This window comes from Ambystoma mexicanum, chromosome 6p, assembly GCF_040938575.1.
Source record: "Ambystoma mexicanum isolate Mex_15411 chromosome 6p, UKY_AmexF1_1, whole genome shotgun sequence".
In the NCBI taxonomy this organism is placed as follows: domain Eukaryota; kingdom Metazoa; phylum Chordata; class Amphibia; order Caudata; family Ambystomatidae; genus Ambystoma; species Ambystoma mexicanum.
Genome location: NC_090935.1, coordinates 1,179,616,615 through 1,179,638,596, shown reverse-complemented (window position 1 = coordinate 1,179,638,596; position 21,982 = coordinate 1,179,616,615). Strand labels below are relative to the sequence as shown.

At 43.8% G+C, this 21,982-nt stretch overlaps 1 protein-coding gene across 1 annotated transcript in view; it reads right to left on the bottom strand.

Annotated features, from left to right (window-relative positions):
* Positions 1-21,982, bottom strand: part of LOC138510293 (annexin A1-like) — a 271,226-nt gene that overhangs the window by 10,561 nt on the left and 238,683 nt on the right. Inside the window, exons 10-12 of the mRNA XM_069625824.1 lie at positions 21,717-21,812; positions 17,879-17,937; positions 4,606-4,728 (exon numbers count right to left, since the gene is read on the bottom strand). Coding sequence (XP_069481925.1) covers positions 4,606-4,728; positions 17,879-17,937; positions 21,717-21,812 — 278 coding nt within the window. The remainder of the gene's footprint in view (positions 1-4,605; positions 4,729-17,878; positions 17,938-21,716; positions 21,813-21,982) is intronic.

Below are 21,982 nucleotides of genomic sequence, written 5' to 3'. Positions count from 1 at the left end.
CACTCCTCCTCTCGCAGAGACATTCCCGGACATCCATCCCGGCCCACTTGCCCAGATGTTTCTTCCTTCGCCTTGCAGTGGCCCACGACTCTATGCCGCCGTTACGTCCAGGAAAAGGACAGATCATAACCTGAATAGTGGTTGCACTGCCCCACGAGGAGATGCTGGACTCCAGCCTCCAGGCTCTCTGGTAGAGTCTCCAGATCCTATTTTTTTTTCCAGCTTAGCCCGCCCTCCTCTGAAGCTAGGACCTCTGGCAGGCCAGAGCCACATGTCTGGTCTCCCCTCGGGGGCTAGTGCATAGCACAGCTTCCAGCGTCCAGCCTCTCTGCCGGAATAGAGGCTGCCAATGGGCCGTTAAACGGACCGCAATCTGCAGAGTGCCCACCCCGTGGGGCTCCTAAGACCCTGCGCTTTAGTTGAATCTCTTCGTATTCACCAGTATCAGGTATTTTATGCCAGGATGTTGTGAAGACTTCTCGGAGCTCATTAGAGAGTGGCGATCTTGGCTGGGCTCTCAAGTGCCCGCCGCATTTGATTTATTTTTCAGCTAATTCTTCCGTTTGACTGCATGTTTTTTGTGAAATGTGTTGATGAATGTCTGATAGTGGGTATATGTGCAATATGTTGATGTTTATGTAGTATAATCCTAAATGTGCCACCTAAGGGTGTATTCGTAGCAAGAGCATGCATGTGTAGAATTAGTGTGCATTTGTGGCACATGGATCCATGTGCACTATGTGAGTGCAAATTCAGGATGGGATTGCATTTCAACCCTGCCATTAACTTCTCTGCATATCTATTTGCAATCATTGCTGCATTTAGGAGAGGAGATAGTGAGTCACAACTCTAACTAAAGGCGTGAAGGATCCTGAAGATTTAAACCTCCTATTTTTTCTATTAATTGCTGTTTTAATTATAAAGTGTCCTATCAACTGTCTACCCTTCTGTTTTTTAACCCACTTGTCCAGGCTCCAATTTCTTTCTCCTCACTGCTCTTGAAAGCGGCCGGCTGTGTCAAAGATCACCTCTCCATTGACAAAAAGCCTGTTTTGGAAAAATTATATAATCAGTCTAAAAGGATAATCTACCTCTTAATGCCTATTTCGCTGCCAGTAGGGCACCAGGTGAAATGAGGAGCCCAGTAGTGGCTTCCTAAGTGTGGAGAACAAATGGAGAAGAAGGAGTGAGGCATGATTGTGGCCCCCAACTTACATGGTCGGGCCAGTGCACAGTGAATGCAACTGTAATAGTGACCAGGACCCTGCATGGGAGTTTCAAGAGCAGACACACCTTGCAAAGAGAGATCAACACACTGGACACTTATTTTTGAGCCCCGGCACTTACTGTCTCAGACTGACTTTAATTATGAGGTGGTGATGGTGCATCCATCAACCACAATGAGCAGGTGCGAGCTGCAATGTAATTATGACTATGTCAACACTGTGGGGAGCAGCTATGCCTAGTGGCAGCATTGGTGGGGAACTGCCCACTCATAGTGTCGCAGGCGTGCTGGGAGATATTTGGCTCTGGCACTTATTTCTTTACAAATTAAGCAATGGTCATAAACTAAGAGAACTATTTAAGGGCTTTTTAAAACATCATCTTTAACCTTTTGGTATGATTTGATGAGATTCAAGTGGAACATGTTGCCCATCTATGCACAGAAAACATGATGCTTGCATAGAAAATTGATGAACACATTCAGGAACAATCATTACTGACTGATGAGCTTGCCTGTCGAACACTGCAGCTAGATGATCAGGTGTAAGTTGGCACTCATGACAAGCACTCCTCTTTGACAGTGGCCTTTTCCATGGCCTGGCATTTTTGTTGGTGCTGCTGGCTGTTGACTGTCTGGTTGTGGTCAGCCAACAAAGCTGTGGCAATGCTGCTGGTTATTACAGTAGCTGACCTGAATCGATGTCATGCAGGCTGACTAGACCACTGTGTAACCATCGCCAGCACAATCATGTAATATTCATTGTCGCCTTCCAACTCGCAGGTATGCATGAAAATGGTCAACTAGCCCATCCCTGCCCACCCCGGTCATCACGTTCATGAACATAAAAGCCTGCACGTGATGTTTTTGCGCGTTGTGTGACTACAACTAACTGACAGTTATAATAATGAAGTTGCTAAAACATCACATCATAATTAAACCGAGTCTGTTACAATAAGTGCCAGGGCTCAAAAAGTAGTGATGCGCTGAGCCCTGGCAAACACACCCATAAATTAAGCACTGGAACTCACCAGAAAGGAGCTGGCACTCATATTTGATTGTTATGAATTTGCCAATTATGGCCACCTGGCAAAAAGCAAAATTCCCACAAAGCCTTGATCTGGCATCCAACGCTCAGTCACAGGCTGTCATCATTGGGGATAGAAGAAGGGCTAATGAAAAAGTTAGTTGGTTCTTTTCAAGTGCTTTTTTCTGCCAGTCTCTTATTATTTCTTGAAGCTTCTTCTTACATATACCAATTTCAGAAAAGCCGCCTCCGCTCACATATAATAGGAAAGGATAGAAAATAATGTATATCCTAGAGAAGTGGCATGGTTGGACATTAACGAGAGGACAGCAGGCAGAATGATGGGTTTTGGTTTATATATTTTATCGTATAGATAGCTCTGTGGAAGGCTTCCCCTGCCCTCCTAAAGTCCTCTATATGGCAGTAAAAGACTAAATTGATGGGTTTCGTGGATGAAGGAAGTCTACTCTATTTCCACTAAGCCTGGCTGTGGCCTAAGTATGGAACACGGGTATTAAATGTTGAAGTAAGGCTCAATGCGGGCCATGTTTGCGGTAAGTCACAGTAAACATGAGCGGTAGTTAGTTGTGTAATCAGCCGGTCTTTGATTGTAGACAGATTTCAGGCGTGCATGAAAACACTGTGTGGAGAGAGTGAAAACTGTTTTTACAGCGGATATCTTCCACTTTGCACTCTTTTGTAGGAATTCCATGTTAATGGGTTCAATACAGTGATAGCGGACATCCACTTTTAGGTTGTGTTGAGATATGCCTTTTGCATTTTCTCTGCCTGGCACCCTTTATCTAAGGGAATGGCAGTGTATTGTGTCTATATTAGAAAATGGTCACTAGAGGTCTGGCATACCACCAGCATTTTATGACCTTGATTAAAACAATATTTTACCACAGCTTCTGTCAATTGTCGATGACCTGGGTTCTTCTAATGCTTGGACAATATGAATATATTAGAGTTATGGGGGAAGAGTGAAAAGCCCCCTTAGGCCTGCAGATCGTTTATAAAAATGTCTACATTGCAGGGAATAATAAGATTGATTTTCTCTTGAAAAAATGTATGCAATATGGCCTGTTAATCCAATTCATCGCTCTTCAGTTTTCCATAAGTCACCCCAAGTGGGACATGTATGCCCAGGAGTGGGCCCCATGCTTTCTGATATTAAAGTTCAAAACTACACTTCACTGACGATGCCACAACATATTGGTTGTGGCTTGCAGGCTTGACCAGAAGTGATACAAGCTAGCAATTTCTACTTGGGTATATGTGACCTTTGGGACCAAGCCTTATGTGAATATGGGTTTTTCCCGTTTCTAAAACGTTATAGAAGGGTAAAAACCAATGGCCGTGCACCAGTGCGTTTTACTGAGTGAAAAACCTCCATTAATCACAGCTTTGAATAGAGTCAATTTACTTACATATTTTGGTGGGTTTTGAAGAAATGACCAGACAATGGGGACACGTAAGGAAATGCCCATAAAAAGAATCTGAGGATCAATTCACAATTCGCACTAGTAGAAAGCAGACTTCTCGCAAAGGAAACCTAAGCTGTATTTTATACATGTATATTATTTTAATTTATTATGTCTTCTTGTATGTGAAAAGTTTTTTGGGTATAAGCTCAATCATATTAAATGAAAATAAATAAGTAAGCTGACACCTCGGAATTCCTAACCCTACGTGATCCGATGACCAGGGACGAACCGGGCTGACTTGCACACATTTTGGATGGTCTATATAAATTTGAGCAATTCATACTCCATTTTGGTTTTGTGTATGCATGCGTAAATTACACTTATAAAGATGTTCGCTTGTAAAGTAGCCCTCATGTTTTTGTGATATTCTGTTCATGTCTTAATGCGCAATTTGATATGATTTGACATCTCTGGGTAAGCGAGAGGTGGATTCTGAACGATATTGGAGTTCCTCCTCTGAATTTCTATTCATCGTACAGAGGTTTAATGCATGGAAGTTCGTAACTATTCCAAGTAACTGGATTCTCATGTCTGCCCTGCCAGGGACCCTGTGCTCAGAAAATCGGAGGCAATCTGCCATTCTCTTGCTTTTTAAAATACCAGAGGAATCATCCCTCAAAGCTTGGATGACGCAGACCCCGCAGCTCTGCTCCTTTAGGTATCCGGTCCCACTACAATCACAATACTTGTATTAAACGCCACTCGACTCTGTGTCTTCTTACCCCGTTCCAGCAGTAAATGACTTATCAAGAGGCCCATATTTATGCCCTTGTTTACTTACCGAGTTCTTAATTTACATTAAAAGCTGTTGTATTTTATAAGGAAACAAATGAGTAAACGCAAAAAGAAGGAAGACTTAAAAGACTTACCATAATAGCTTGGTTGAGCTTTTTCCCATACATTCGCTTGAAATTCGTCTTGATTTCAGGCATGTCAATCGCAGAGCGGGAAACCATGATTCGGATCAGTTTTTTGTCTTGAGTTCCAGACCCCTGTTAAGATTACAGATCATTATGTTAACTTAAAAAAAACATTAATTTGTGGCACTGTAAAGATTATGTGGTACAATCATTCAAGCAATGTTTTTGACAAACCTGTGTTTTGAAAACTTGGAATACCTCACTTACCGTATGCACAATTATGCACATACGTACAATCCCGAAGTGATGCTGCTATTACTAAGCAGGTGACTAACAAAATCACCAAGAATAGGGAGTGGCTCACAGTCTGCCTGTCTGTTTATAAAACAATGAACTAGAATGGGCAATATTCCGGAAATAGAGGAAGAAGGGGGAGAAAGTCTTCTCAATTAGGTAGCTGGGAACATGGCTGAAATAAACCTTTAACCACCAATTTTCACTTGGCCACAAGTGTGCCTCACTAGGTATCTGCCATATTTGTTGCTGTGCTAGTGCACTTCACATGGCCAATACATCTCCCCCAATCCTGCAAACCTCTTCTTCAGTCCCAAGAGAAGGATCTCAACCACTTACCTTGCTACTCTATCTCTGTGTCACTGCTGATCACACGCCTGTTAACGGCCGTGACATGGAAGTAGTCAAAGGAATTACTCCCTTTGCTATTTCCTATAGTGCCCATTTTTTTAAAGAGCAATTGTACACACGTATTCATCATGTCCATAATAACCTCTTAGCACCCACCGGTGCTAATACCGATTAGCTCTTCTGTGATGAATTGCCATCTGGCAAGAGTGTGAAGGCCCTGGCTTTTTTATTAATAACATTTTGCAGGTAATTCCATCTGTGAAAGGGTAATCTGCTGATCAGATTCCCCTTTCATATGCTCCATGTCAAAAGGATAGTGTGTACTTGCCCCCTGCTGAATCAGTATCCTAATCTGCAGTGCCTGTTCTACCAGTGGCACAGAACATGGTCAGAGGCCACATATGTCCATTTGACAGGTGCAGTGACAGCCAAGAGTCTGCAGTTCAGCAGCTGCATGTAGGATATGCACTCCTGCACCAAAAATATAGGGATCATAAGTAGCCCATGCTGGTGGCACTGTAAACTGCAAAGAAAAGCTATGTCTGGGTTAAGGCATAGGGCATGGCACTACTCATGATCATTGCAGCCGCATCCAATTTGATGTCTCACATGTGTCAGCATCCGTGAGCCAGTTTACCTGTGGAAGCTGATGTGTGATCTGGCCAGACTGGCTGATCTGCCAAATGACATGACATTGCGGGAACCTGAATGGCAATGCCTCTTCTTTAATATCATTGTGAGGGTAGGCAACACCTTCCCTCAGAGACAGCCACACCACAGGCAGCTGTCCTGGGCCCAGGCATCAAAGAAGCACACCCAATTAGAGGAAGTAGCCTCACACCAGGGCACTGCTGTAGACAGATCTCTGTACAGTGGGGCAAGGCTTCCACCATATTGTTTCTCTCTGCCTCTCCCTTTCCTTCCTGTCCCCTCCACTTCCTCTAGAGAAAAACACTTTGGATGTGATGGCAAAAGGGCAAAGTCCACTCATTTCGAAGAACAGGGATTGGACCACTAATGCAGACTAGCTTTACTCAAATCATCTGTGGGACTTTACTTTGAAAAGAAAGGGTCTCGCATCACTTCTTGGAATCACCTTTGAATCATCTTTTGAACTAGCCTAGAAGAAGATTTTGTTTGGACCTTGCTAGGAAAACCATCCTTTGCAGAGTCCTGCATTTGTGAGGTGAAGGCAGGGGTTTCAAGGCAGAGGTGAGCACCTAACCATCACCAGGGACCATTGGGAGAGAACCTGCCGATGGAACAAGACCTACCGCTCTGACAGACACAGTGGTACCCAGGAGCACATCATACTGAAGGACTGTGTTGTGTGCCAGCCTCCCCCTATTTGGGAGCACAAAAAAAAGACTAATCTTTTCCGGGAGGCCCTGGGTTAGAATTTACAGCACCCAGAGTTCCAAGAAACCCAGGAGCCTAGTGTTTTTTACTGTTGGACCACTTGGAACTGAGTTTCAAGAGCCGTTCCACACATTTGAACCACCAGGACCCTCCGGTGCTGCATTTTGCATGCTCCCGACCTTTGAATTGCTTGCACAGTGCCAAGAAGTCTGATTCAGTGCTGCTGGACCACCAAAGTGTACTACTGACTGGTAACTGCCCTCCTTAATCCATGTATGGGTCCTAGAGACTGGTTAGTTCACTTCTTTCCCTTTTGTACACAAGAACATAATCCGTTATGAATATTGTGGTCTTTAATTGCACACCCCCATATCGTTACCCAGAGTGCTGTATCGGCTATCTTTGCATATACTCTGCTCAATCTACAACAGTGGGTTTGGTGGGGTGTTTTCTAGTTGGTTTATACTGTACATGGTGTGTTGCATTAAAGTATATATATATGTTGTTTAGAAACTTGATTGGCCATTCCTTTATTTTGGACTGTTATGCTTTTCTGTTTGGGTTGCTACTGAACCACATTCACACCCCTCTTGAGAGTATAGACTTCCTTCTGCCCACATTACCACAAAAGGAAAATGAGGTGTATTGCTTAACTGTGCATGTTTTACCTCTGTGATTGTGTTGCTTCTTGATTTGTGGAAGTGTGAGGGCCAAGTAGGTGCTTTTAGCCTCTACTCACACTTGTACTCCAGCAGAGCAGAGGCTAATTCCACCCACTGGTGGGCAGTGGTTGGGATTTGGAACAGACTACTCCAACAGGCTAGTCAGCCAAAATAAGAGTGCACATTTAATATTAGTTTCATTCACAAGACATATTTTTAAGTGCACAATGGCAATGTATATGGTAGTTGCATAATGGGGTTTATTTTATGTTTCATAGAGATCTATTGCAATTATGTGTCAATTTAGAGCAGAATATGCATTAGACAATGCATAATGTTGTGGCCGAAAAGAGATAACTGCGAGGGATTTTCTGATGCACAATAATCCCGCTAATCTGGCATTTAGCATGCTTACAAATGGAAGCAAAACTTTTTACTGCACTCATATTCAAAAGTGATGAATTTAATGGAAGATGGGATACAACAGCAGAACCTGGTTGAGAGGTTTCAGAACCTGGTCATCAGAAAATAGAGCATTTGGGAGGGATGGATTCTTCAATTGCAGGTGAATGCTATAGGAAAAATAGTCATTTTTGTTTTGAAGCGTCAATCACAATACATATGGAGAAATTAAGGTGTCAGCTTCCTTAGTTTTTTCAGTAATTATGATCACTACTGTAATTACCATTATTCATAGCTACCATTGCCAGTGTTCCAGCATGCTCACTCTGAAAAGGCTCACTGAAGAGATGTCATGGGGCTCAATGAGCTTCAGAGGAACGCTTGGAAAACTAGCTGAAAACACTTACAAATTGCACTTCACAGGATTATGCAAGCTTGGGTGATGGCTCGAGGGGTTAAACTCAGCCCCACAAACCATGCCCTGATAACTCCAAATCCTAGGAAAGATATTAATGTTGTTTCTATGTATACTCCCACCTCTTGGCTCAGATCTTCTTACTGAGGCTCAGGAAATGTACCCCAGGACACAGACAGGGTTTATCTGAGATGAATTATCAGTGTCCAACACAAGAGAAGTTATTGATAAAATAGGCTTGTGACGTGCATCAATCTGGTAAGAGATTAAGGCAATGTGCCTCCTTTTTCTTTGACTTTGTACCGCTCTGTGCACAAGTGCATTGCAGTGCATAAGCTGCACACAATGTATATGCATTTGATTTTTTGCATGTAGGTTTAGAGCGACCTGTGTATTTTCTCAGAGGTACAATGACGTAACACGAAACATGCATTTTTCCGCCTACACCGACGTTGATATGACAGCACCCATACCCTGCCCTCTAGCTATCCTGATTACATTCACTGCTCTATCTACTATGGCTGCCACCCATTATAGACTCCCAACAGCCTGGTAACCGTCTAGCAAGACACACACCCAGACCCAACTACTATCAGAGCCCACACCCCTAATCTGTTTGAGTCAGATCTGCCCCACCTCGCTACGAAACCTCAGACTAGGATCCAGATCGCCCAAGCCACCTCGAGCCTACCCCGCTCCAGGTCACACGAAAACTAAACTTACACATATACTACATGATCCTTCCAAAAGGAAACCTATCTGCATCCAGAAGCCCTGAACCAAATCACTTGCAACTTCGCCCAACACCGACCACTCCAGCACTACCACGAAAGGATCACATAACCTCAAGGGAGGACTCATCAACGCTGGATCCTTAATTGCCCATGCCTCTGAAATTGCAGATCTCATCACTTGTAACCAGCTCGACTTCCTAGCAGTGACAGAAACATGGTTGCACAATGCTCGCCATCCCCCCTAACTTCACCATTTTTAGAAAGGATAGAGATACCTCCTAAAGGAGGTGGCATAGCCTTCATCTGTAGAGCCAACCTTACCATCAAAGAAGTAGATTATATGTCCATGCCCTCAGCAGAACTACTTTCCCTCAAACTAGGTATCGCTGCTTCACGTACTATTACTGTGCACCTTATCTACAGACGTCCTGGCTCACTAGGATCTTTTGAAGAAGACATAACCACTCTTCTTAATACAAATGCTAAACCAGGGACACAAATGATCCTACTTGGCGACTTCAACCTAGGATATAATGACCCCAAAGACCCAAATGCTTCAATCATAGCCGAAACAATATTAGAAGCAGGTCTTACCATTCATAACAATGGCCCCACACATGTCAAAGGTCACACTCTGGATTGGGTGACAGATATTAACTGCACATCCACCATAACTTGTATTAAACCATGCGTATGGTCAGATCATCATCTGATCTTGTTGACCATCCCAGATCTACCCCAATCTAAAACAACCAAACCACTGGCATCTCCAGCCCTTATCCGCTGTAAAAAAACATAGCAGTCCCTAATCTCCTCCCACTGATTCAGCCCATCACTAATCACTCCATTCTCACCACTAATCCTAATGAACTGGTTGATCTGTATAACAACAATATCAACGCAGCTATAGACATCCTTGTGCCACTGAAACTAAGTAAATCCAAACCCCTCGCCCACCAAAACACCTGGTTCACCCTGAACCTAAAAGCCTTGCGCAAAGAAAAAAGACAAGCAGAAGCCCGTTGGAAACTCCCCCATCCCCTCTTAACAAAAATCTCCTCACTAACCTCACCAATAACTATAAGAAAACAGATAATTCTGGCTAAAAAAAGAGACCTTCAATGACTGAATCAAAAAAGCAAACTCTAACACGAGGGAAATCTTCACCATCCTTGGAGAATTCAAATGACCCATCACACCTGTAGACTCCTGCACCAAAGATAAAATGTGGGGCACCAACATTTAAGACGCCTTATGCAATAAAATCACTATGCTACAAGGCAAAATCTCTGCCAAAAAATCTGCACATAACATCGCGCTCTCCACCCAGGAAGCCATCCTACAGGAACTCTCCGCCAACCAAACTAAACCTCACAACAAATTCAATTTCAGAGCTATCTCCATTGCAGAAGCAAAAAACATCATCACGTCCCTTAAACCTTCTCGCTGTCTTGGTGACACCTGCCCAGCACCTATTATCAAAGAAGCGGCTCAAGAACTAGCTCCCTTCGTCACCTCCTTTATCAACTCATCCTTCAAATCCTGCTTTGTGCCTACTAACCTCAAAGATGCCTGGATACTACCCCCCCTAAAAAACCTAACCTAGCCCCCAACACCCCAACTAATTACAGGCCTATAACGACAGTACCGTTCCTTCTTAAAATCCTAGACAAAGCTGCATATCTACAGATCCAATCCTACTTGGAGATTAATAATCTACTAGGCACTAGACAATCTGGCTTCAGACCGAGAATGGAACTGAGACAGCCCTCCTTGATCTCAAAAACCAACTAGATGAGCATAAAGACAAAGGAGACACTTCTATTCTCCCACTCCTAAATCTATCAGCTGCATTCGACCTGGTAGATCACAAAGTATTATGTAACCACCTTAAGTCGGCTGCCAACTTCTCCACCAAGGCCACGGTGTGGATAAACTCTTTCCTGGACAACAGAACTATAAGAGTCTTTTCACCAAGCTCAGCCTCTGACCCAGTCCCCATCACCTGCGGGGTCCCCCAGGGATCATGCGTATCCCCCACTTTGTATAATATTTTTACAAAGCCCCTCTTTGATATCTTGGATAAACTGGGTTCTCATATACCAACTATGCTGACGACACCCAGATCCTCATTCCAATCCAAGGAGATTACGACAAAGACACCACCCTCATAAACAAAATCTACCATATTATTCAAACTTGGATGGCTACACATGGATTATGTCTTAATGACGATAAAACCGAGCTCTTAAGCGTTGGATCCACCAGCAAATTAAACAAACTTTCCCATCTATACAAATCTTTTGCTATCGATGGTATCAAAATTAAAGTAGCCAAGGAAGTTAAAACTCTAGGATTCTACTTAGACTCAAAGCTCAACCTTAACAAACAGGTAAATGCCACAGCCTCAGCAACTAGCTAAACTTGCAAGCTTATTCATGCATGCAAGCCATTCCTATCCATGGGCAGCTGCATCACCATCGTACGAGCCCTTATCCTATCTAAATTAGACTACTGCAACGCACTCTATCTAGGCACCAGCAAACACAACACCCATAAACTCCAAACCCTGCAAAACAATGCCCTCAGAACAGCATTAGGCATTCCCAAAGGCCAACATATCTCTGACCACAGAAGAGCTGCTAACTGCCTGTCCATCAATGACCGTATCAAACTCAAAACCCTGAACATTACACACAACTGCCTTAATAACAAAGCACCCGCTTACCTCACTGAGAAATTTACTAGGTACACCTCTGAACATCCCATCAGGAAAGCCCAATCCAACAGAATTAGAATCCCAAACTTCAAACTGAAAAGAACAGGAGACTCAAGCTTCCCAGTATTGGCTGCCAATCTATGGAACTCCAATCCGGACCCACTTAGAGCCATCCCCTCCTTTCACCTGTTCAAAACTAATGTTAAACTTTGGCTACAAACGAACGACTGCTGACCCCTCTCCTATGATTGACCCATCTCCTACACACCGCTCCTCCTTCTTCTTTACTCTCTATTAACTGTATATATGTATTAATATCCTGTATGCAGCATGTAAGATATGTCTGCAACTGTACATTAGAAAGATATTACAATTGTAACATAAGTAATATAAGATTCGAAATGGAAGATATTCATGCAACACTAACCTGCATCTGTAACATAAGAAATGTAAGATATTTATGTAACTGTAACCTAAAATGACCACACGTGCTCAGTTGCCTAACGGCCTGGTGCGCTCTATAAATAAATAAACAATACGATACAATTTGCATGTTCGAAAGATGCTTTGAAAGGCCAGACATTTAAGCCCTAATTTCAGGGTGAAAATATAAAAAGAGAAATCATCATGGTTTCGTTCAGCATGTCCATCAGAGAGGGTGGGGGACAGGCTGGGATCTGTAAAGACACCTTTGTGCATTGCACATCGTCCTGCGTCTGGCTTGCAACAAAGCACACCAAGTGCGCATCACTGGCACAGGCACATCCAGGAGGCAATCCCTTCCACAATCAGGGATGCAGGAGAAGAATACTGAATGTGTCCTCCATTTCTGCGGTATTCCTCTACGTCACATATTTAGTATGTGTCCTCAAACACAAAGACATTTCCTTGGGGAAATTCACGTTTGTGAATTTTGCCTTCTGAAGTTGCATTGGTTTTCTCCATCTCCATGCACACTTGACGCATGCAAGTCAAGAGGAACTATTGGCAAAAGGTTCAGTTGCTTCTTGCCACTGGCAGGGAGTGGACATAGCAACGTATGCACATTAGCTGAAGGTAAGAAGAACTATTTCATCCTGTTTGCTCAGACAATAGGAATAATGTAAGCGTGGCTTGCCTCCCTTAGACTTCACAGCCTAAGACGGATGCCAACAATGAGAGCTTCCCCATCCGACTAGAACCTGGATTGCATGCCTGTACTGAATCGACACCACCATCTTCAAAAACTAGCATGATGCCCTTGCAGTAGTCTATGAGGATGACACATACCTGCTAACACTTCGTGACCTCATGCCATTTGCAATTTTAGAGCTTTGTGGCATCTATGAGTATACCGGAGTTTGGGATCATTCCGCAGATCGAACTAGATATACTAAATAGAGATGAGTTCAATTGCTACAAATGACAAGGCAGCATCAGTTGGGGGATTGATGGGAAATCCGTCATCCACTTATGCATTTTCTTCAGTCGTTGTCCCACCCAACATGCACCCTTACTTGCTTAAAATCAAGCAAATAAGGACGACGGGCTAAAAATCCCATGTATGGTTGTCATTTTCATGCAGTGGACTAAACTTAAAAATGGATGCAGGACCCTTTGGCCACTCACTGGTGAAGATATTGTGCATAGTTCGGATAGATTTCAGCAGGAAGAAAGTTGGAATTAAATTAGGCAAAGTCTGCTTAGTCTACTTTCATCTCAGATAAGTCTTACTGCACATCATCAACAGTTACAACAAATTACAAACCCTACAAATCTGCCTACGTGCCACTGATGCCAGCAAGCTTCCTGAAACATTAAGGGCCTGATTCACAGACCTTCTTCCCATGGGAATACGCCATTATAAAATGCCTCTGTGAATTAGGCCCTAGGTTTTGATAGCAGTGGTAGTGACCATCAAATCGCAAGGCACTAGAAAACACTTTGCCAACTTAACTCTGCCACTCTTCCTTTCAGACCTGCTTGGCACATCACATTTCTAAATGTGGGCAGGCTTATGGAACATGCACTATGATTAAGCAAGGGTAATCCGCATGCAAACAAAATGGCGATTGAACACCAGCATATCCTCCTCGAGGAAGTCGCCACACTTCTATTAAAGGACGCCATCGAAGTCATCCCGGCTAACCAGGTAAACAAGAGTATTAATTCAACTTACTTCCTTGTGCCAAAGAAAAATCTAACCATGCGCCTGGTATATTTGTTTGCAGGGCACAAATCTAATGTCAAGCCACAAGTTCTGCATGGCTACGCTACAATACATAATCCCTCTGTTAAAAAAGGATTACATGGCAACACTGGATATGAAAGATGCCTATTTTCATATTTCAAAGTTCCCAGCACACAGAAGATTCTTGCATTTCAAGATGGCGAACCAGCACTACCAATTCAAAGCGCTACCCTTTGGAATGGCATCTGCTCCAAGGGTATTCATGAAGGCACTGGCGGTGGTGGAAGCACACCTGCTCAGGGAGGCAATCTCAGTGCACCCTTACATGGAAGACTGGCTGATTACAGGGGAGCCCCCCCCCCCTAATTTGCAGGCAAAACATTCAGAGCACTATCAACCTACTCTTCCAATTGGGCTTTTCCATCAACGAAACAAATTGAGCCTAGTGTCGAGCACAACCAAACAGTTCCTAGGAGCTGTCAGACTCACAAGAGGGGTTGGTCTTTCCATCATAGGAAAGAGTCCAAAATATGTTACTGCAAATACCACATTATCAGGCCGCCCGCCAGATAAGAGTGCCCAAAGAGATGCGTTTGCTAGGCATGACCTCTTGCATTTACCTGGTTACTCGTGTGCGACTGCGACCCATGCAGGAGTGATTGGCGAAAGTGGTCTCAGGCGAGTGGTCAGTGGGACGATCTTGTGGTCGTTTTGCTAAAACTAGTACAAAATCTTCACTGGTGGACAAGAGTAACTCCGTTGAAGGGGAAACACTTGTACGATCCAGAAGGACAATCGATTGTCGCAACGGATGCCTCGCTCGCTGGGTGGAGGGGTGGGGGCTCACTACCTTCACCACACAGCTCAGGGTCTCGTGGTTCTGTGCTGCTGCGTGAGACCAATCATTCTGCTAGACTCGCAGTGTTCAAAGCCCTTCAAGTGTTTTGAATCTCACCTAGCGAACCAATTGGTGCAAATCCTGACGGACCGCACTACAGCGATGTTTTACATCAGCAAGCAGGGGGCACACATTCGCCAAATCTGTTCAGGCTTGCGCAACAAATTTGGAAATGGGCACTCGAACGGAAAATATTCCTATCGTCCAAGCAACCCTCTTGCAGACTCATTGAGCAGAGATCCCCTACCACAATAACACGAGTGGCAACTACATGCAGAGGTAGTAGAACAACTCTTCTCTCAGTGGAGTTCCCCACAATAGACTTGTTCGCTACAAGCGAAAACAGAAAATGCCCAGACTTCACGTCCAGGTTCCCCCAGCCAGGTTCCAAGGGGAACGCCCTATGGATGAACTGGTCAGGGAAATTTGCTCACGCTCCCCCCCCTCACGCCCCCACGCCTCTAATGAGGAAGGTGGTGAACAAGATCCACAAGGAACAGGTGATGCTCATCCTAGTTGCTCCTATGTGGACAAAACAACCCTGTTATACACATCTGGGCAACTGGCGATTTGCGATCCCAACAAACTCCTTTGCCCGTACAATCTGCTCACTCAGCATGGGGGTGGGGACTTGCAGTGCACCCTCAACCTCACTCCATGAACTTGGCAGCATGGCTCCTGTGGTCAGAGTTTGGACATCTTAATCTGCCACAAAGATGTATGGATATCTTAAGAGTTAGTGCAATACTATCTTCCCTATAGGTTTTATTAAGCATCCTATCCAATCCAACATCTCTCCTGCGGCAGGCCTGAAAGGTGGCCTTCTAAACACTCTGTCCCTGGTGGCCCTCTCTATAGATTGCCAGAACCTAATGATGTCCCATCAGCTTGACCTTCTTTGCCTTAACATGTGAAATGAATGAATGCGCTGAGCGGCTGAATGCGGTGAGCAGATGAGTGTGTAGATCGGATTAGTGTGTAGATGTGAGGAGTGTATAGAACGGATGAATATGTTGAACGGATGAGTGTGTAGAGCGGCTGGATGTGCAGAATGGATGCATGCGTAGAGCAGATAAGTGCGTAAGTACAGAGTTGTGCGTAGAATGCAAAAGTGCATAGAGCAGATGAGTGTGTAGACCTAGTGACTGCAAAAGAATGTGTAGAACGCTGGGAAGATGAGTGTGTAGAGCGGATGAGTGTGTAGATGAATATGTAGAACGGGATATTGCTGTTAAATGCCCGGAAAGTGATGAGTACATAAAGCGGATGGGCGCGGATGAGCACGGGGAACGGATGCATAGATGCATAGAGCTGATGAGTGCGGGGAGCGGGTGGGTGCGGAGAGGGATGAATGCATAGTGCGTGCAAGGGCATAATGCGATGGAGTGCCTTGAGCAAAGGAGTGCAGTACCACGAGCAAAGGAGTGCCTGGAACAAACTGATATGCCACGTAGAGCAGACGAGTTGCGTAGAACGGTTGACGACGTTGGGCTTGCGTGGTCCAGACTCGTGAGCGCGGGGCAGTCTGGAGCACGCGGGACGGACTAGATCACGCAGAGCGAACTGGAATGCATGAGTGCGTGGACCGGACCGGAATGTTGGGAACAGACTGGGTGCATGGAGTGGATTGGGTGCATGGAACGGATGTTGTGAAATACAAAGGATAGTTGGAATGCTGAAAACGTTGGAATGATCACATAACCCACCATACTCTTACTCTCTCCTTTACACCACCACTCAACTAGAACACAGAGATACTATGACACCATTCGGTATAATTGTTCTCATACCTACAACCGCCACATACTCCACATCACTCTATGTAAACACTGCTGGTTTCACACCCCCAGCCAAGCGTACTCCTCAGGCCTAACGCAGCCACATCCGGTCTGGATAAATCCTGCCAGAACGAACACATATTCCTGACCCCTCAATCACCACACCTATCGCTAAGAAGCAGCTATTACACGCTCAAGCTGCACACATACCTGGTGCTCACACACACCTTTGACTCTCCCTACTCCCTCTACTGATCTGAACTTAGGTTCCCAAGGGCGTTCAACCTACCAGCGCCTTCAGACCATACCAATGGTATATAAGGCGCTATATAAATGCAACATAACATAACTATGATTAAGCAAGGGTAATCCGCATGCGATTTTCTACATGTTTTTGGTCATTTTGAAACCTAAGGAGATATTAATATTTGGGAGGGCAGTGATGTATTCCTAGTGAGATTAATCATTTAAGGAAACAAATTCAAAACCCCTCCTGAGCCATTTTGAAACCTAAGGAGATATTAATATTTGGGAGGGCAGTGATGTATTCCTAGTGAGATTAATCATTCAAGGAAACAAATTCAAAACGCCTCCTTGAGCCATTTCCTGGCTCAAAAATAACTCAAACCCTCCTTGAGCCCTCCCCATTACCTCCCTCCCCCAACTCCTGCTAGCAGCGTGAACAGACATGAATTCATGCCTCGATCATGCAGTCTCACCAAAAACACACAACTCCAAACCAACAGATGACAAACACATCAACGCTGCCACAACACTCTGGCGAGCTCTAAATCCTACAGTAGCAGTGCACCCACAAAGCAAGCCCAAGCATGCCCAAACACACATACCTACAGAAAGAAAGAGAACTACTTCCTAGAGATACTCCACATATTCCGTATGCCATGCCCTGTGCAACTTCACCAGAGTAAGCTGCATATGGAAAGAAGGTGGGGCACCCCCCAACCCCCACCGCTGTTAATTCTAAATCCTCCATGCACAGCACTGTCAAAACCAGAAGCACTTTAATGTGGTTTAGCTTGCAGAACTGAAGGACCCTGGCCCCTTTGCTCTTTTAATTGCTATTTTTTCTGTGGCTACTGCTTTAGACCCGCTGAACCAACAGTAACATAATGAATTTAATGTCATGCCTGAGATTTCAACATGATGTTGAAGCAGCTTCAGAAACTATAGGGTCTTTTTGTTGAGTCTGCTCAGCGGTGAAGCACGCTATACGAAGTTAGATCAATCTTATCTGTGAGAACGAGAAGTTTTACTACTAATAACATGCTTGAGCCACAATCTAAGAGAGCAAAGTGTAGAAAGCAAAAAGAGCCTGCTGGTACAGGATTGCATCCGATCTCTTGCTGTCCGACACCCCAACATTCAGAGGTGCACTCAAATTGTAGGGGGGCGCGACTGACCTAGGAGGATGGCTTTTATCAGAGGACCCTAGACACACAAAGGCACAAACACATTCAGCAGTATAGCAATATACACTACCTTCATTGAATTGAAGAGTTGCTCAGCAAAGTAGGCCGGTTTGCTTACTGCACACTGAACTGTGAATGGAAAATGAATAATGGGGTGCATTAACAATATTTCCCGTAATTATTTATTCATATATTGTTTTCTATAGTGCCAACCACGAACTTAAACACTTTGTAGCAAGGTGTATGCATGCAATTGTGAAAAGTTAACAAATTATGGTACAAAACTCAACATTGCTGTCCATTGCTTAGATAGAAAATCCTATGCTCAATGATAGTAAAAAACCATTTCCTTTGCCAACGTCCCCATCTTGTTACAGGTTTCGCATGAACTTCTCATGAACGCTCCAAAACATCAAATACTACTAAAATGCATGCCTGCTATACTACCCAAAAACCACTACCTACCCTCCATGAACTCTGAACACCATAATAGTATTCACATAGTTGATTTCTAGGTCATCCCTCCTACAACATGCAGCTTTCAGGACTTATCCCTTCCATCTTGACCTGGCCATCTCGTCTCATCCGTGACGTCATACTGAAGACAACCTCTATTCACTTATGCAATGACATCCATACTTGAATCTCTGCAGCGAGACTTCAGTAACATGCATCCTTGCCCAATTGCAATGGCTTCATCTTACATGTACTAATCTCCTCGCCCACAAACATCACTGTCCCTGACGTCCCTCTCTCATCTTACTCCACTCTTCACCCTGCCTCCTCTTCTAGAGTTATCACAATGCTAACGAAGTGCACACCCAATGTAATATTAATTAAATAGTCGAATTGTGGAATGTCAAAAGTGCAGGGTGGAACAGATTGATCCTGGCACATGGACCAATTGACAAAATGAAAACAATACATTTCCAAAAGGCTAGGGAACTCCCGTCCCCTGTACTCTATCACTAGCTCATAAAAAGCCAAACAATTGGAGATTAATTTGAATAATTCTGAATAATATACAAGTAATTCAAGAGAGGACTGGTTTGAGGATAAGTTAAGAGTGTACTGCTTATCTGTAGATATCCTATGTAAACACCAGACATCTATCTCCCAATTATTTTTTCTCAAAACATTTTATTCAGAAAGCGACCCAACTCATTTCGATATCTTCTCATCAGGGGTCTTCAAGTAACGATTGATCTATAAAATGTTTGGCTTTTTATAAGCAAGTGATGGCGCGCAGGGGACAGGAGTTCCCTAACCTTTTGGGAACTTTATTGTTTTAATTTCCCTCTTCTAGAGTTCCATTCTAAATGGCATCAACAGCATGGATCTCTTTTTGGGGTACATTCCAATGCTGGAAACCTCTCCGAAGAAGGAGAAGGTGCAATGTCTGTGAAATGTAAATTCTTATGCATCGGCCAGCCAAGCAGATAGAATAATTTTCTCTTTTTAATTTTCTCTTTGTGTTTCTGTTTTGTTTTTGGCTTATCACACTTAGATGGTGATTGCCATTGACCTTTGGACATCGTATAGTTTGCTGTTTCGTTTTTCACTTTATTTTTGTATGTACATGACCAGGTCTTATTTTGACTAAATTAGTGTCCTTCAAAAGAAATCATGTATAAAAAAGGTGCTATTAAAAAAAATCACACTCTTATCATAAATATATCTAATCTCAAAAAAAGTGAAGTTGATTTCAAAGGATACACATGGATCTTCTCTGTCCTCATCTTTTCATGTTTGCATGCTAAAACACTTCAACATGTTTATAAGTGATGTGCCCATGAACTTGTTAACATCATAACATTATGTTCCATGGAGCATAATAAAGTGCATACAACTTCTTTGTGAATCAGGCCTTTATGCATATGTAGAATCACTCATGTTGTGATAAACAGTGTAACAATACAATCCTAGTTAGACATAGTGCTTTTATGTATGATATGCGTCCAATTGATTTACCGTGTAACAGTGGCATTTAGCGGGTGCCTCGCTTCAACATGGCCAAGCTCTAGATAGACCGAGATGGACTCATCATTTGAAAGCTGTGTGTGTCATGTGGCACATTTTCCTCTTTGAATAAGACAGAGACAATCGCTGAAGCTTAGATCAGCCAAACCATCCTATTCCTATTCCAAGAGAAACTTTGATTCCGCAAAAGGTAACTCCATAAACCCCCTTCATGCCCAATGGAACTGTGCATGGAGGATATAAGGAGGGGAGGTGCCCTGCTATGCCCAGAGATTAGGTTTGTATACTAGGGTTATGACTTTGCTACATCTTATAAATGCACTCCCTATTGCTGCTGAAACCTGAACACCCAATTGAGTCGCATTTGTGATCACTAACATTGAGTGCTCTTAAGGTGGGAGAGATTTCAATCTTCAGAGACCATCATTTGGGCTTGTTGAGCTAATGTTTCAGGTCATGTCCAGTTTAGGGAAATCACTGTAGACTGCAGGTTTTCGAGACACAGCTAAATAACATCCACTTTAAAATCAACCAGCACATGCAGGGTCCATCTTGTGTTTCTTAAGACACCAATGGCAATAAATTGCCCGATGAAACAATTTAAGCGATTGTGTTAGTCTACCCCGCCTTTTCTTTTCCGGGGTCTGATAGTCAGCCATGAAAAGGCAACTGTTTTAATCTTTGCACCTTAGTGTAAGTTGAATTCACCTATGAGTTCTTTGCTGCTTAATTCCAGTTCAGAAGAACCAATTGTCTGGTTTGTTTAATCACGTATGTTCATATTTGTATAACACTGCAGGTAAAGGAGTAGCAGAGTCTGATACATAGCAGAGAGGAGACAAGTTTCAGTCTGAGGAAACATCTTTACGCATACCTTTAGAGATAAGAGGAACAAAGGAGGAAGAGTGGGTGCAGAGATGTGCCCATAGCCTGCTCTAGGGGGGTGCCCAGATATAGCCTAGCAGATGCAGTAAACATTGGGTAATTACTCACAGGATGTGATGAAAGCAGTTCCCTGTTTTTTCCCTGCACGGAGAAGAAACCCAGACTGTCCCACCAAATTGCTGAGCTGGTGCTTGCACTAGCAGATGGCCCTATGGCCCGGCTATTAACAATGAACTCAGAATCCAGGTCTACATCCTGGGTCACTTCATACACTTCCGGAGCTTGACTAAGGCATCTGGGTCTAGTACTAAACTGCCCTCTAAGGTATACGTTCATACATAATGCCTAACCTAGAATCAGAGGTGTTGCTGGGGGGAGGAGGGGTGAGGGGGCTATAGCCCCAAGTCTTTTGGTTGTAGCCCGGATAGAACCTCAGAGGCTACAACCAAAAAGGCTAGCTAGCCCCGAGTCCCGACAGCTCTGGCATTAGCGTAGCCCCGATCTTTTCCAGACCTAGCAACACCCTTGCCTAGAATTAAACGATTACCATTCCACTGGTTAATAGTCACACTTACGATGCATAAGGAAAAATAAGCAGGACCGCTGTCGCATGATTAGCGTACAGATTGTTATTTTTACCAATAATGATAATGACAGTGCCGTTTACCAGACTTGATACATTTTGGTTAGATGCGTGAAGGAAGCAACGCATGAATGGGAGGAGCTTGGGTGGCAGTGTAAGTTGCTAGCAAGGTTAATCGCAGCGCCATGGATCCATGCAGTTTGATAATGGCACATTATACACTTGAAACATGTGAAGCCAGAACAATGGGTAACCTGGAAGTTGGGCACGTTAATGCACAATGTCCCGCTAACAAGCACAAAACTGAAATAGGTAGATGAGCATTCCAATGTCAGGGCCATAACCTCGACATGAAGGGACTAACTGCATATTCTTCTTGTAGGACTAGATGCCCTTTGGGCTTGGTGCGCTTTATAAATTGCATAATAAATAATTAAATAGGTAGAACATAAGTACATACCAAGCGCTGCCAGACACTTCTCAATGTCGCCCTTCATCTCCAGCTCCAGGACCTTGTTCAAGTCATTTTTGCTGTAAGTGGAATATTTCTGCAACACTAAACAGATGGGACACAGTTAGCTACCGTTTAAGTAAACCGCGTTCTGCACAGTCTGTTTCTAGCTCATCCTCTGTGATAACGGAGCAAAAGTGTGACTCCCCCTCACACCCCTTGAACCCACCCCTGAGCAACATATGATGGGTACAGTTACTAAGCATCACAGTATA